General features: G+C 36.4%; 1 protein-coding gene across 1 annotated transcript in view; it reads right to left on the minus strand.

Annotated features, from left to right (window-relative positions):
• The window catches only part of Orb2 (cytoplasmic polyadenylation element-binding protein orb2), a 123,690-nt gene that overhangs the window by 31,196 nt on the left and 77,436 nt on the right, over nt 1-15,058 (minus strand). Inside the window, exon 3 of the mRNA XM_072903260.1 lies at nt 11,268-11,321. Coding sequence (XP_072759361.1) covers nt 11,268-11,321 — 54 coding nt within the window. The remainder of the gene's footprint in view (nt 1-11,267; nt 11,322-15,058) is intronic.

The raw sequence follows: 15,058 nt of genomic DNA on the forward strand, positions 1-15,058 counted from the left end.
ACTAAAGTGCTGAGTTCGTTTCTCGCTTACCATCTTTCGACATTAAATCAAACGATAAATGTAATATATAATAGAAGAAGAAGGTAAAAAAGGAAACAAAGGATAGAGAGAAAGAAAGCGCGCGATCGATACTCATACACGTCTAATTATCCACTTATAAACCAATTAAATGGAAAGGAAGTTATGCTGATTTCACGCTCTATTGCGATGAATGCAAAAAGTGTTTGAACCTAAAACTGACCCTAATCCAACGATATCTAATGTCTCATGTATGCATACGCATATTTAGTTAAATATTAATAATATGTGAGAAATCATTGTGTGACACGTAATATTTTAAAACACAAATATTACAGGTTTTCTACTCGAATCTTGTAAAAGAATTCCCTGAAAATTCCTTAATTTTCCAGGTATTTTTGTTCAAAATTCCATGTAAGGAGAATATTTTCAAGATTTTTAAAATTTTCTCTATTATATGCATTCTCTAATGTTCTTCGTTCATAGGAAGGCAAAACACAGGGCTTCTTAATAAGTTTCAAATACTAGATTTATAAATGTACTAAATAACTTTCATAAGATAAGCATTTTTCACTTATATATAATTTTCATTTCTTTAAAATTAAAAATTATGAATAATATGTACTTCATATTTCAATATTATGTTAAGACATTGAATATATAAATAAAAAAAATTATGACTTATACTTTCTAAGAGAATTTCACGTTTTTCTAGGGAGTAGACACCTTGTATTAGCTTAGAAATTAAAACTGACAGAATTTTAGCAAAATTAATTTTCGATTCTGTAAACACGAAAATATACATCTTAATGTAATGTTTTCATTATCAAGAATAAACACAAGAATGAAAGATCCTTAGTCTTTCATTTATATGGAATTACCATTGAACTCGTTGAAATTATAACGCTTTTAATTCTCGATTGTGTTCGACAACCTTGTAGGGATTTCTTTATAATGCTATTTTACCGTCAATGTGAACACAAATAGAATTCGTCGCATTCGTAGAAACTTGTCTTGACATGTGACACGACTCGTTTCACAAGTGTTATCAAGGTCGATGGTATCGTATCGAGAAACCATTCTTCACACAAGAGAGAAGGGAGAAAACCACAGTTCAGACAATTCAGAAGCAGAACCTATGCATCTGTTGCCCACATACATGTACGCCCGAGGCGCATTACGGCACACACACGTCACATAAGATGCCTATTCTCTCGTACGGTAAAAGTAGTTCACGATGCAAATTGTGTCATGTGATCGGCGACACGAATAGGACGCGTGGTAATTGACTTTAATTGCGTCGCGGTATGATAAAGTCGGCTATAATCGTCGATTTTAATTGGCCAAAGGTCCGCTTTTATCATTCTTCGAGAAGCGGGTTAATCGCATCCTAAAGAGAAAAAAAAAAAACATAGAGAGAAAGAGGAAAAGATTCGTAGTTATAACTTAATTAATTTTCAAGACTAACTTTCGACAATATCGCAGAAAAATTTTATTTCAGTATGCTCGCCGAATCGTTTTCTAATAATATTGTATAATTATTATATTGTATATGTGATAGATAGGAAAACAACTTTTTATCATTTATAAGACACGTAAGATATTTAAATAGAAGCTATTAATTTATGACACTTGAATTTTTCATCCGAGTAAATAAAATTGATCGATGATGTGTGTACTCTATTAATTATAAACGTATCTATTTTATAATTTTAACATGTAATTTCAGAATTTAAAAAGTTAGATTTAAAATATATTTGCAATTTACGATAAATTATCCTGAAAATGTTTCCTGCATCATCAATGTAATTGCATGTTTTACACGAAAATCATATCATTTGCGTTCTGGGATTATAACTCACGTTATAATAATGACACGTTGTAATTTCCGGGTTCTGATAAAATTGCGCTCACACCGATCGAGTTTTCCTCAAGTCATGTACGCACGTGACGTACGGCATTCACGTTTTGTTTATCACAGTTAAACTCGGAGCGCAGTTGATCTAGACGTTATATCGATCCATTACATTCACCTATTTAATCATAATGCCAATGGCGGCACGCGATGCACTACTATATTTTTGGGACTCGATTTCTAAGACTGCCAATAATAGCCTTCGCACCGGCGAGTTCCGTTTTGATACGTAATTGCAATTTAAGTCGAATAGTGCCGATGTGCCTAGATTGATTCAGACGACGCGATAAATGTCTCGTCCTCAATATATATATATATATATATATTTTAATGTTATGTATTAAGTGACAAATGAAAATATATTTCACGAGTACTTAGTATGTGCACGTGATTTATACAGATAATGGAAATAAATAAAATATTTATCGTCGACTTTGATGTGTGAAATCATCTGTGAATTCGAACACAATTCCAATCTCCTCTATTAAACTGCCAACATATACGAGGAAAAGTGTAATTAATAAAAAATTCAGGTCATTAGAGCGAACACATGCTCCGTAATGAAACGGCGCGAGAATGAATCATTTGTGGCGACAACACTTTTATGGCCTAATGTTCACCGCTGAATTCAGATAATAAACAGATAAATATGTATTGTGTAAGGAAGTGACACCGGTCGCGAGAAACTTCGTCAAGGATGCGAGGAATGTGGGACAAGGGAAACTTTGTACCTTGACTTAGCCGGGTTGCACAATGACGCTCATCGACGCTCGATTTAATCGAAGTCGTAAAATCTTCCGATCGATCTGGTGACACTAATAAGCGTGAAATTCGCTTGCAAGTCAATTCCCCTTATTGTCCGTTTCATACGTTTATATCATGTCAGGCATCTGTGACTTGTGAAAACTTATTTCATCGCTTTATGGGGCCACCGTAAGAAACGTATTATTATCATGACTTTACTGACCAAGTAATGTCATGATAATAATAATCCACAGGTTTTAAGTAAATATAGATGTACTAGCGTCTAGATCGTAATAAGTGTAAATAATCAAGAGCGCTAATTATAGGATAAATGCGCAATAAATGATATCTATGACACAACGATGGACGCCAAGCGAGATAAAACTGACGATTTAATTGAACATCCCGCCATGTTAATCATCATCTGACTGGAAGAGTATCTCTGAGTTAGCTGTTAACGAAGTAACGAAGTCTCGCGTTTTCTTACTTCTCTAGTCTAATCAAGTCGATGAGCTGCACTGCAATTTACCATCGTGGCCAGACTTCTTATTACACTCTAGTCGGAATAATGAAGTGTTGCTTGCGATAGCTCGCCGATCTCCTATATTAGAACGGCGTAGCTCACATTTATGGAGAGTAGAAATCGAGTGCGCGAATCTCCGACATAATACCTATGCGCGTATATGTGTTCGCGATTTTGCATCGTGACATCGAACATCGCGAATGCGATTATAAATGCCGTGACATTTAGCGCGCAAGAGGGACCGATATTAAGGTACAGCCAGTCAATCGCGTATCTCAATTGACGCGAGATTTTCCAGCGAGTAACTGGAACGGGCGCGCAACATAACGTGTGCGACTGCTTCTCAAATCTCACCGCAGCTGTAAGGTATCTTTCTGCGCACTCTTGCAATAAACTCGTTGCGACGTGATACGGCGAGCACAACCGAGCACAAACAACATGTGATCTTTTCGAAACGACGAGTACGACTTGCGAGAGCGTTGCGTCATATTGCGTAGACCATCCTCACAAAGCATCGGTAATAATTAAATTTATTACTATCGTTATTATCGATATAATTAATTCGTTATTGTCAACTTAATTAAAACGTAATACCTAATTTATTCATAAATTACCTCGTTATTTTAATTCCTAGCATTTTTCCTATTATCGCTTTCCCTTATGCACTATGAAATTTAAATATCAAAGGAAAATATAAGTTTTTCAAAAAAATATTTCGTATAAAGCACGTGTGTGGTGACAGATGCTTGTCTAAAATTATTTAAATCAATGTATATATTGGAATATTTTTCCGAGACTTTATAGTACTCGCATACATGCGATGTAAAAGAGGAGGAACTTTAAAGTTAGCTGCCACGTGGATTCATATCTAGAGACCTGCATATATCTATCTGAGTATCCAGATGCAGTCATCTGTCGTGGGGTTGGGCATTTCGCTTGGCTAGTAGAGATTAAAGTAAGCGCGCCGGAGCCACCACCGCAGCACCCATAAATATTGAACGTCGCCCGGATTTATGGTAGCACCAGAGGACGCCCCAGCTACGAAGGAGGAAGTTATACGGGGTGTCCGCCTAAAACCGTATTCTCAGTAGTACTCCCAGAGGCTCTCTCTCCCGACCGCGAGAGAGCCCTTCGCTTTGCGAAAGACCGGCTAATTAATGTATTGTTTCACCGGCTGCGGTACCGACCGTGCGCCGGAATCTGCATCCGCTGAATATGCAATGTCCACGACCCAGGACTCGCTAAGCTAACCCGTGCTCGTGGCTCTATGCATATCTATCGACTTTCCCTCGCGACACAAAAAGGCCGTGGCCCAGCCGGATACAAGATAAGAGGGGCAATAGGCGATTACGACGGCATCCCCTCGATTTTCGGGTCGGAAACGGGCGAGGCGGTGACCTGAAACGTTTTCTACTTTGCGAAAGTTGCACGTGAAAATCCACTGATCTCTGATACTGTTATACATATATATATATATATATATATATATATGTATACATATACATATCCTTTGAAGATAATGTTTCTAAAATATTTTAAAAAACTGTACGAAACAAAAATTACAAGGGATAACGTAAAATTGACGTTTAGAGTAGGGTAAACTAGGATACGATGGCCATAGGCTGTAATTTTTTCAATAATCGTTACATAATGCGCTTTTTTAATCATTATCAAAGATAATCGATATTTACAGTAGTTTATGAGCATACATTGATCGAAATAACGATATTGCGAATCTTATATCATATTTTTACTTTTGACTATACCTGCAAAGTTTTTCTTTTGTCCACTAAAAACTGTTATAACGTCGAATAAATTATAGTTAAGCTATCGTAATCGACGTTAGACATATTATAAAGATATGTAAATTGTTATATGACGTATAATTTTTATTTTCGTTTTCACTAGTTTTTTAAAAATATTATGGCCATCTTTCCGTCACTATGATCATTTTTTCCTTAAAAGTTGGGTAAGATGGCCAATGCTTATGTTGTACTATTTTGACAATATAAAATTTCTATTAAATATTTTTCTTTTAATTCTGATAATATTACGTAATTTAAGCTTCAGGGAAGATAATATGTCAAACGCTATTAAAAAAATCACAAAAATAAAAATATGTCTTTTGCATTTTAAAAATTATGGCCGTCTTACCCGAGTTTACCCCGACTGAAAAGTATTTCATGAATCATCATCGATTACACGCGCATATGTTATAACGAGAGTTATTGGAAGCAAATGACGAGTCAATGAATGGCCCGTGTAAAATGTTATGGAAATTGGAAAGCCGATAATCGCGAAAGACAATACAAATATTACATTGATTTCTCTGCCGTCCACTTCCTCTCGGAATAACAAGCACGCGCGCTGTGATAATAACCGAGCTACGACTTTGATATACGCTTGATATAAGATTATAAAAAGAACTTTGTGTCATAACGGATAAAATGTTTTCACCATCGCGAACATTATTATCGGGCAACATAATCAAGCGGAGGAACAAATACTCCATCCTCTCGTTCTTTGATAATTTTGCGGACGCGTAGACATGATTTTACACAGTCGCATAACGTGATTTACGAGTTTACGACTCGTGTTAAAGGTCAAAGGCTTGAATTGTTAGCGAGCATGCGCTACCTCGTTCGCACTGATTATCTGCACAGCGATTGGACGAACGCGTAACATTCCAACGGTAGTTATGCAGTCGTTGCGAAAACAACTCGCTGCGAAGAGCTCGATCCTCTCGGAAGCCATTCTGCTGCGCGAATCGCGTAAAAAGTTTCTTTCAAGAAGAGACACTTTTCACAATAGCTGTAATTTTTACGAAAATTTTGCAAGTCTAGTCAAATTGACGTGTCTTTGACTTGTCAAGAAAAAATATCAAGTCTCTCCCGAGAAGTTTGACTGAATGTAACTTTCATGTTAAACTGTTGTAAACTTTAATTGAAGTCTATTGTGGAATATAATCGTGAAAGTCTGCTGTAAAAAGATATATAATTTCAACAGACATATGATGAGAATTTGTGATAATAATAGAGATAATACCTATCTGTAAGAATTTAAGCTTTAATTTAATTTGTGATAATGATAGAGATAATCCGTGTTTCTGCAAGAATATAGCTTTAATAACGTAATAAAGTATAATGATTAAATTTATAATCTCTCTATAGTTGCGATTTTCGCAAAAAAAAAAAAGAAATTTAAAATAGCGTTAGCTACAATTCCTTCTTCCTTTTTATGATTCACATGTTCCGAGATTATGAAATTGTCGTCACAATTATAGTTTGCTGATTATTGTACAATTTAGGATTAAGCCATAATTTCAAATTTTACAAAAGCCTTAAAAAGAGGTTTCGCTCGTGTTCCATTCAAGGCGCAAAAGCACATTCTTACACAATATTACATCCCCGCTCTACGTTCAGTCGAAGCAACATTGAATCCGGCCAGGAAGTTAATTACCCGCGGTTGCTATTGTAGAGAGTCTAACGACCATTCTTTTGAAACTCGCGTCGATTCTTCGAAAGCGCATAGGCGCAAAGTTAAGCACGTGAGGTAAACGAAAGTCAAACGCGAGAAAAGAAGAAAAAAAGGGAGAGAAAAAGAAGAGAAGAGAGAGAGAGAGAGAGCCTGGCGCAATGTCGCACGTATGCAACTGTGAAAAATCGATACGGCTATGAAATAAAAATACCTGTTGTTAATAAGATAAGAGACATTCATCTCGTATATCAACTCGTGAATTAATCAAGGCCTACAAATATAAATGACGCGAAAATATATACAAGACGTTTACACGTTGTATTCCGACAGAGATAGAAACTACAAGAGAGACCGACCGAAAACGGTGTATTAATTATGAAATGTATCCTCCCTTCTCCCTCCTTCGCGACCGTGTCTTTCATGCTGTAAGAGCCCCGTGTGTATGCACACACAATCGTCGTCCCATCACCGGAGGACCTCGGGCATGTCTGTCACGCATACGGTTCCCCGTGCATGCTCACGTAATTTCAGGCCACGTTCGTTCCTCGAGAAGAAGTATAGCACCGTCGGGAAACGTCGATAGAAAATTCTCGGCGGGTGCTCTCCAAGGAACACGCGAAAAGGAACGATAACGTCCGTATGATTCGATAGAACGAAAAAAAAAAAAAAAACGTTACGGCGATAGATTCACGGGATGACTTGAATTTTCAATCCGATATATACTATATATATATAAAACTCCACCTGGTACCAAGAATATATTAAAACTCAAATAATCTTAATTTAAAAATCACGAATATTTAATTTATGGAATAATTGAAAAATTGCGCACCAAATGATGACGATCTTCTTTCTAAATAAAAAAAGATTTTTAAAAAATTATGGTTGTATTATTCGGCAATTATGAATTTTGTAAAAAATATCCAAATATTATTTTTAAAGAAAGACAAATTTGAGAATGTCAAATTTCGATTGCATGAATTTTTACGAACATGTACGCGAAATGTTGAAATAACGTAATGTTTATTTATGGGCGCGCATTAATATTCGGATCCGCTTGAACTGAAATTCATGTCTCAGCGAGCATAAAGGACGATTAACATAAACGAGAAGTCGCGACGTCTCGCAGTAGATTGAAAGTTTCCGTATCTCGTAGAGCTTATAACAGCTTGTATTACGATTACAAATTGCATCGGAAATCATTGCCGGTATCGTGATACTAATTGAGTTTCCTCGTATGCCAATCATATTTGCGTGTAAGCATAAATTCTCCGTTTCAACGTTCCCCTCGTACAATAAATGTTAGTAGCAGTAATTTTTAATAACTATATGCATTTTTCATTCTCGCACTCATCTCTTTGCGCACCTCTTTGATGAAAAAGCAAAAAATAATTAACAAATATAATGTATTTTTTAGCGCAACGTAAAGCTCTCCGGTTTAAAACCGGACGTAGATCGCAAATTACGCAACTATCTGCGGCGGCAGGAATTTGCGCTGCACCTGCAAAACGCGATGTCATCAGCGAAATTCTTTCAGTCGAATGCGCGCCTACGGGAAGGAAGATTCCGTTCGTAGTTAATTTTAACATTTCACTTTTAACACTTGACATTGATGTTTTTACTATTCATATAATATAACACGCGCCTGTCCATTAGCTGGCAGAAAAAGCATGTATATCGCGCGATAGAATAGAATTAATGTATGATAACGGGACTGGCTCATAAAATGTAAATCATAGATTATATGCGAAAAAAGTTTACGAATTCAAAAAAACAGGTCCTTTTTTCCCTTTTGTTATTATGCAGCATACATGGAAAGAAATATTTTCATCAAGCGTATAGAAAAAAAAAAAAGGTAGATTTTTGCAACTTTGTTATTTCGTGCGCGATAAACGTCAACGTTCGTCCAAGTTTATTTTGCTTGCAGCGAAAATAATATGAGTCTAGGAAACGAAAGCTGCGTCTTTGATTGTATCATGTGCCGGTACGGTACTTTTATTATAGAAATTCTGTGACAAATGAGATTGACGTTAAGCGGGTGTATTATTCAATGTCGAGTGAAAAAACGCGACACACAGGAAAGCGAAGCGATTCGCAGACCGTGAAAAAAAGCCGAGAAGCGTAACCGGGGACGACATTGTCAAAAAGCGCCGAGACGAGCAACGTCTGACGGAGGGCGATTCTACGAGCGCGTTTTCTAGGTTGGATCAATATATATGGTAATGTAGTTGGTTATACAGGTAGCGAGCCGACTTAACGTGCAACGCGCTCGTAACTGTATTATGTATGCGCGCGGTACGTGACTACTCCCTCTCTCTCTCTCTCTCTCTCTCTCTCTCTCTCTCTCTCTCTCTCTCTCTCTCTCTCTTGCACGTATAATAAACATGTTACGCGTCGTGGCTTATGGAATATTTATACACGCGTATCGTAGACACGTGCACGTGTATTTATCTATGTAACATTGGCGAGGAATTAAGATAAGAATATGTATAGTTATGACAGTCAACAGTCTTGTTCATGAGATGTACAACTATAACTATGTGATAAATGAGAGGAAAAAAATTTATTTATGGTGTACTTTTCCTCTCGAAGAATTTTAAAGTTATCCATATGTTCCGGCAGGAGATGATTAATTATCACATTCACATAATAATTCACGATTTAATTTAACGTGATAATAAAATATTTATATCCATTCTCTGCATTAGCACAATCGGTATAAAATATAATGAAAATTTCATTCAGCGATTCAGCAGATTGCTGAACAAATTATACGCAGCACGTAACGTGTGTGTGGAAATGCGGGTTTATCAACGGCAAAGTGCATTGGAGAATTATTAATTAACCCACTGCGTTTGTGTCGTCTGTCGAATGAAAAATTTCTGACCGAAATAATACTGGACGCGTGCTTCTTTTTCATTCTGCTTATGACGACGTAAAATTACGACCGCGACACAAACTCAATTAATTTTGACCCTAAAAGACAAGATTTCCCGGATATATGTTAATGCGCTCCGATGCATCGGTAATGAGCTATAAAATAATACATAAATGTCTTTGCGATATACTGAGTAAGTTTCGATAGTCTGTAATAAAATATCAACAAATATTTACGTATGTAGAGTTTTCTAAGCAATCATATGCACTATAATATATTACGATAATAAAAGATCTTTAAAATGTATAAAAATCTAATATCTATAAATCAAAATATAGAATTAAAATACCTTCAAATATCTTCCTCCGAGTGACTCTTTTTATAAACTTTTACGATTATTACAAGGTAGACAGATTGAAAAATTTTTACTTTGTAAACTCCCTTATACATGTTTACTATTTTTTGACTTTTTAATAATTTAAAATTGATATCACCAAACTTTTTAAGAGGCTATATAGAGACATAAAAAGTTTCCCAAAACTCGGTCAATAAAAAGATAAGTGTCGCATACGTTATACGACTGCACGTACATGCCTGCGGAATTTTATACTCCGATCCGACAGTCCGGGCACATTCCTTTAGAATGGAGAATGAAATTCGAAACGCCTCTGACTCGTCCATAAGTACGAGAAGAAGCGTGACAGCTACTTTTGGATTCGCGACGTCACAAAAATAAATCTGTCCTTCTTGCACGCGGCCGCTTTCCCGGCCTAAGCCTTTGTGGTGTTAATAACCAACACCACGAGGAGAAATTACACTGGGACATCTTTACGATCCAAGAGTCTTGGGTGAACGCGGGGCTCAAGATCAACGACACGAGCGCGGACGCGCCGACACACATTACGAGATTTAATTAAACTGCCCGATGTATATTTATCAGCCATTTCTCCTCCCCTCACCTCCCGCTCCTCTCTACGAGGTAATACAATCTGTTTAAGAAAATCTTTGCGCGCGCGTTTTCTTTGGCGAAACACGTCAGCGGGATATCACGGTATAAAAACCGAAGCAATCGCGTCAGATGTACTTTTTCGAATAACAATATTTTCACGCAACGATCGTATATATCGATCGCGAAAAGTAATCGAATTAGTGTTTTATATAAAGATTTACAGACTGCCGAGATATACCTATGGATTATGTTCTATCGTCTACAGTCAAAACCCGCTCTTCGAATATACAGGCTGATGTTGAATTTGCTGTTCGATTCGCGAGAGCAGAAAAACGCGTCGGAGGCCTTCATTCGCGTGGATCGTGAAATTTCTAGCGACGTTCGCGTTAAGTCAAAACTAGGATTTTCGCCGTTGCCAAGTATTCTGGGAGGATAAAATACAGGTTGCAGAGAACTTCCCTTCCCGATATGGTGATTACGATGAAGAAAGAGGAAGTGAACGTCGCGGAGGAAGGCCACCCGTTTCCCCGATTGCCGTCGTCGCGCCAGGAAGTCGCGCATACTTCTCTTGTGTATAGACACACACATTACGTAACTACAAATTTTAATTGAATCCGCGCCGCGCGGTGATTCTCCTCCCCCCCTCCCCCCCTCGACGATCATCTTCTGACAATATAAACATAACGCGGCGATATATATACATATCCGTACGAAGGAGATGGAGAAAGGGAAGAAGAGGAATTAACCACTAGTTTTCACTCACCATGTAGCTGCGCGAGCGACTGCAAAGTGTTAGCGGCATTGCAGTTGATGAATCCTGAAACAGAAGTAGAAGATTCTCCGTTGAAAAAAAAAAAAATTAATTATTACATTCATATCTGACTACTAAATAATGGGGTGATTATGTGAGCGACGTTAAAAATAATATGTGACTTAACGCTCATGAGATATTGCGTTATGGCACACGATTGAAGATGAAGTTAATATATGTATATATTATCTAATTTTCTTGGTCTTGCATAATTGCGTTTGATTATATTAATTATGTTACTAGAGCAGTGACTTTATTTTATTTCTGAGATGTATGCAAATTGTCTGTATTATGCAATCGAGAAATCTCACACTGTGGTAAATTATTCTCGTTTTTCACAAAATATAGTATATATATATAATACTATATAGTATACATAATAATGTTTATTGCATATAATACTGTTTATAAACCGACGACTGCAAATTGCACTAGGCAATAGTGAAAGTAGCGCGCGTTGTGTAAATAAAAATGTACTGGAGATTAATTTTCCGCGTATACGCAAAAATTTACGGTGTATTCATGCAAAATAACATGACGCTCGTTTTATCTTTAATTAGAAATTGCAAGATATATACCGTTACAAATAGAGCGTGTATAATATTCATGTATGATGTTCCATAATTAAGCTGCAAAATATGACATACGCGCGATTACCTAAATAACTGATCGGGGATTAATTAATTATTAGCGTATTATTACTTCGAACACAGGAATTGATAGCCAAAAGAATTGGCTAATCCAAGCTTCTCGTGCTCTTTCGATGAGTTCAAAAACATGTCGTTCATTGCTATAAATTAAAAAAAAAATAAATAAATATATATATATATATATATGTAACTTGAAGGATGTTAAATGAAAAATTTGACAGAACACGAAATCGCGCCTAAACAATATCGTATATAAAGTTTCGCGCACACAAGCGCATATCGTGCAATTCAATAGCAGTACGCGCCTGGTCGAACATTCCCATGACATAAGATAACCTTTGAACCTCTAGGACCCTCGGTCGGACCGGTTGGACCTCAACTCGTACAAGCTCGCTTTGCGCCCATGATGGAACATATTGTGATTTAGGAATGTCAAAACATGTGCCGTATTTCGTGTCTTCGACGACCTTCTGTTTTCTTCGGTAGTGCTTCCCTCCCGCTTTATCGCGCGATTAAGACTTGAATATTTAATATACTTTTCAATATTATTTATTTATATTGTTTGTTTCAAGTTTCGAGAATGAGAGTGTGATGTCAACAGAGACAACTTTCACGTTAATTAGCGCATGTTTATAGAGGAAGAGGAACCTTGCGGTAAGAGCAGCATCGTAATTCGTTGTCAAACGACTCTGTCAAACATGCTAATAGCCTGTCGAATCGAGAATTTTTCGAGTCTGTAGAAACGCTTTTTTATGCCAAATCCTTGAAACTTTCTATAGGTCAGCCAACGAATATGTAGTTAAGGCTCATCGTAATTTAATGTTTCAAATGTCGGTTAATATTTCCTATATTTTATGATAAATTTATGACAAATGCTACTTGTCAAATAAAAAAAATTTTTTTACTCGAAACCTGTTAAAAGACTTAGAAAGTGATATACAAAGTATAAAATACAACTCCCAAAGACTTTTTTGAACTGTGTGAAATATCTCATCGGATAGTCACTCAACACGTTTGATATATATTCGTATAAAGTATCTAATTAAACATTTTGACCAAGAAGGTATAGTTCCTGTTTGTGTGGTACACACGATTAACGTGTTTCGTGAAACGTGGGATTTATCGGCGAGAGAGGAATGTCTCGCGAGCGCGTAACAAAGAGTTACAATTACGGATCAGATGAATGGATGATGGATATAATCGCGATAAACGGCGATCACTAACGTGCGCAATTCTAGGAAGTGTCTGCGATATGTTCCGCAATCCTTGCATGTCATCAATGTGCCCTCATCCTAATCATCTTTGTATAAATAGGAACGAGCTGGCTTTACGGTAAAGACGCGTGTGACGCGACGCGTGCGTTATTCCATCTTTGAAGATCTAGTCACGCAACATTGGTATACATACAACGTAATCTGTCCTGCAATTATCCCCTGTTTAAAGCAAATTCGCGATGGCTCAATTGGCAGGAACGTCAATTGGAGGAAACTGAAGTGTTGGAAAACCGATTACCCCATTTCCTGATTAAAGCAATTCTAGAATATATAATTTTTATCTTCCAAGATTAATACGTCGTGAAAATATTAAATCGTGAAATTCAACAAAATTCATTAATTTCTTTCATACATTTCTCAATGAAAACCATGATCAATTTGAATAATATTTTTTAATAATAAATATCTTTATACGTTATTCGAAGTCACTCGTGAAAAAAGTTTCAACGAGTTAATCGCGTTATTAATTTCACGATGTTTAACATACATAAACATTAGCCTTTTTCAGATATTGAAAATAATGTATATAATAATTATTATATAATATATCATATTTTTACAACACTTGGCTTGAAGCATCTTTCACTTTTAAAAAAGATTATTTTCCTGAAATGTTCATTAGAATAGGCAAATTTTTATAATAAAAATCAATTCGTCAAAAATGTTTCATCGATCGACATTAACGACTTGAAGCTAAACAAGAATAAATGGTAGCATCACAACAATCGATTATAATTTGAATACTAAGGTTGCGTGTCGCACTACAGCAAGTAGTGCTGCACCAAGCGCGTGCTCGACAGCGTATTCTTCTGCAGGCCATGGCATCGTGACTAATTTTCTACACCGTTACAATAATAGCAAGCGCAAGCGCAAAAACATTTTCCGTGCGGTCGGTCGATGAACTTACGCATGGCAAATAAAAGAGTGATACTATTCTACGTCGCGTGCGCTACGGAAACTTTCAGGAAAATCGTTTTTAACGACATTATTTGAAACGTCAATCATCTTTTTGTTTACAAGAGGATATGCATAATCTAAATTACGGTTCAATAAATGAAAATAAGATTTTACATGTGCACACTCTGCAATTATTCTTCTTTGTTTAATGCTTATCCTAATTCCTATAACTGTATTTTATAATTATTATAATTTAAAATATATTCCTAAACATAATCTTAATTTTTAATCTGGAAATAGAAATATTTGAATGCGTAAAGTTACGAAATATTACTCATAAGATGTAATCAAATTTTTCTCGGCAGAAAGAGTCGAGTTCTATTTGCCAGCCAATGAAATCGAAAGGCATTGTAGATATATCCGAGTGTTGACAATAAATATTGATTGTCTCAGAGTCGTTTAATAAAAAGACCTGTCAACGATGTGGCGTGTTCAAAGACAGAAGGGGGGAAGAACGCGGGACGCGCGGAAAGTTACGTTTTCACATTTTGCGAAATCGCGTCGCGTCTGTTTAAAGGTTGATTCACCGCAGAAAAAAAAAAAAGAAGAGATCCGCCTGCCGTACTCGTGCCAGCAATAACATTACATACCTCGTCAATTTGCCTCATAGATTTTACTTTCACGGTGCATCTATTCCTGTATCGATTGCTATTATCGGCGACCGGATCAGCACGTGCGCGCGTAAACTCGTTTATGCGGTACCAGCTGGAAAAAATTATCGGAAAATTGAAACCACGTCTTAACCACGGAATTGCGACGCAAAGTATCATTAAAGTATCAAGATATCATTTTTATCACTTTCCATTTATTTTATAACTGTTTAACAACTATTATTATTCTTATTTTTTCGGGTACGAAAAGC

This window comes from Anoplolepis gracilipes, chromosome 12 (genome assembly GCF_047496725.1).
Source record: "Anoplolepis gracilipes chromosome 12, ASM4749672v1, whole genome shotgun sequence".
NCBI classification, from domain to species: domain Eukaryota; kingdom Metazoa; phylum Arthropoda; class Insecta; order Hymenoptera; family Formicidae; genus Anoplolepis; species Anoplolepis gracilipes.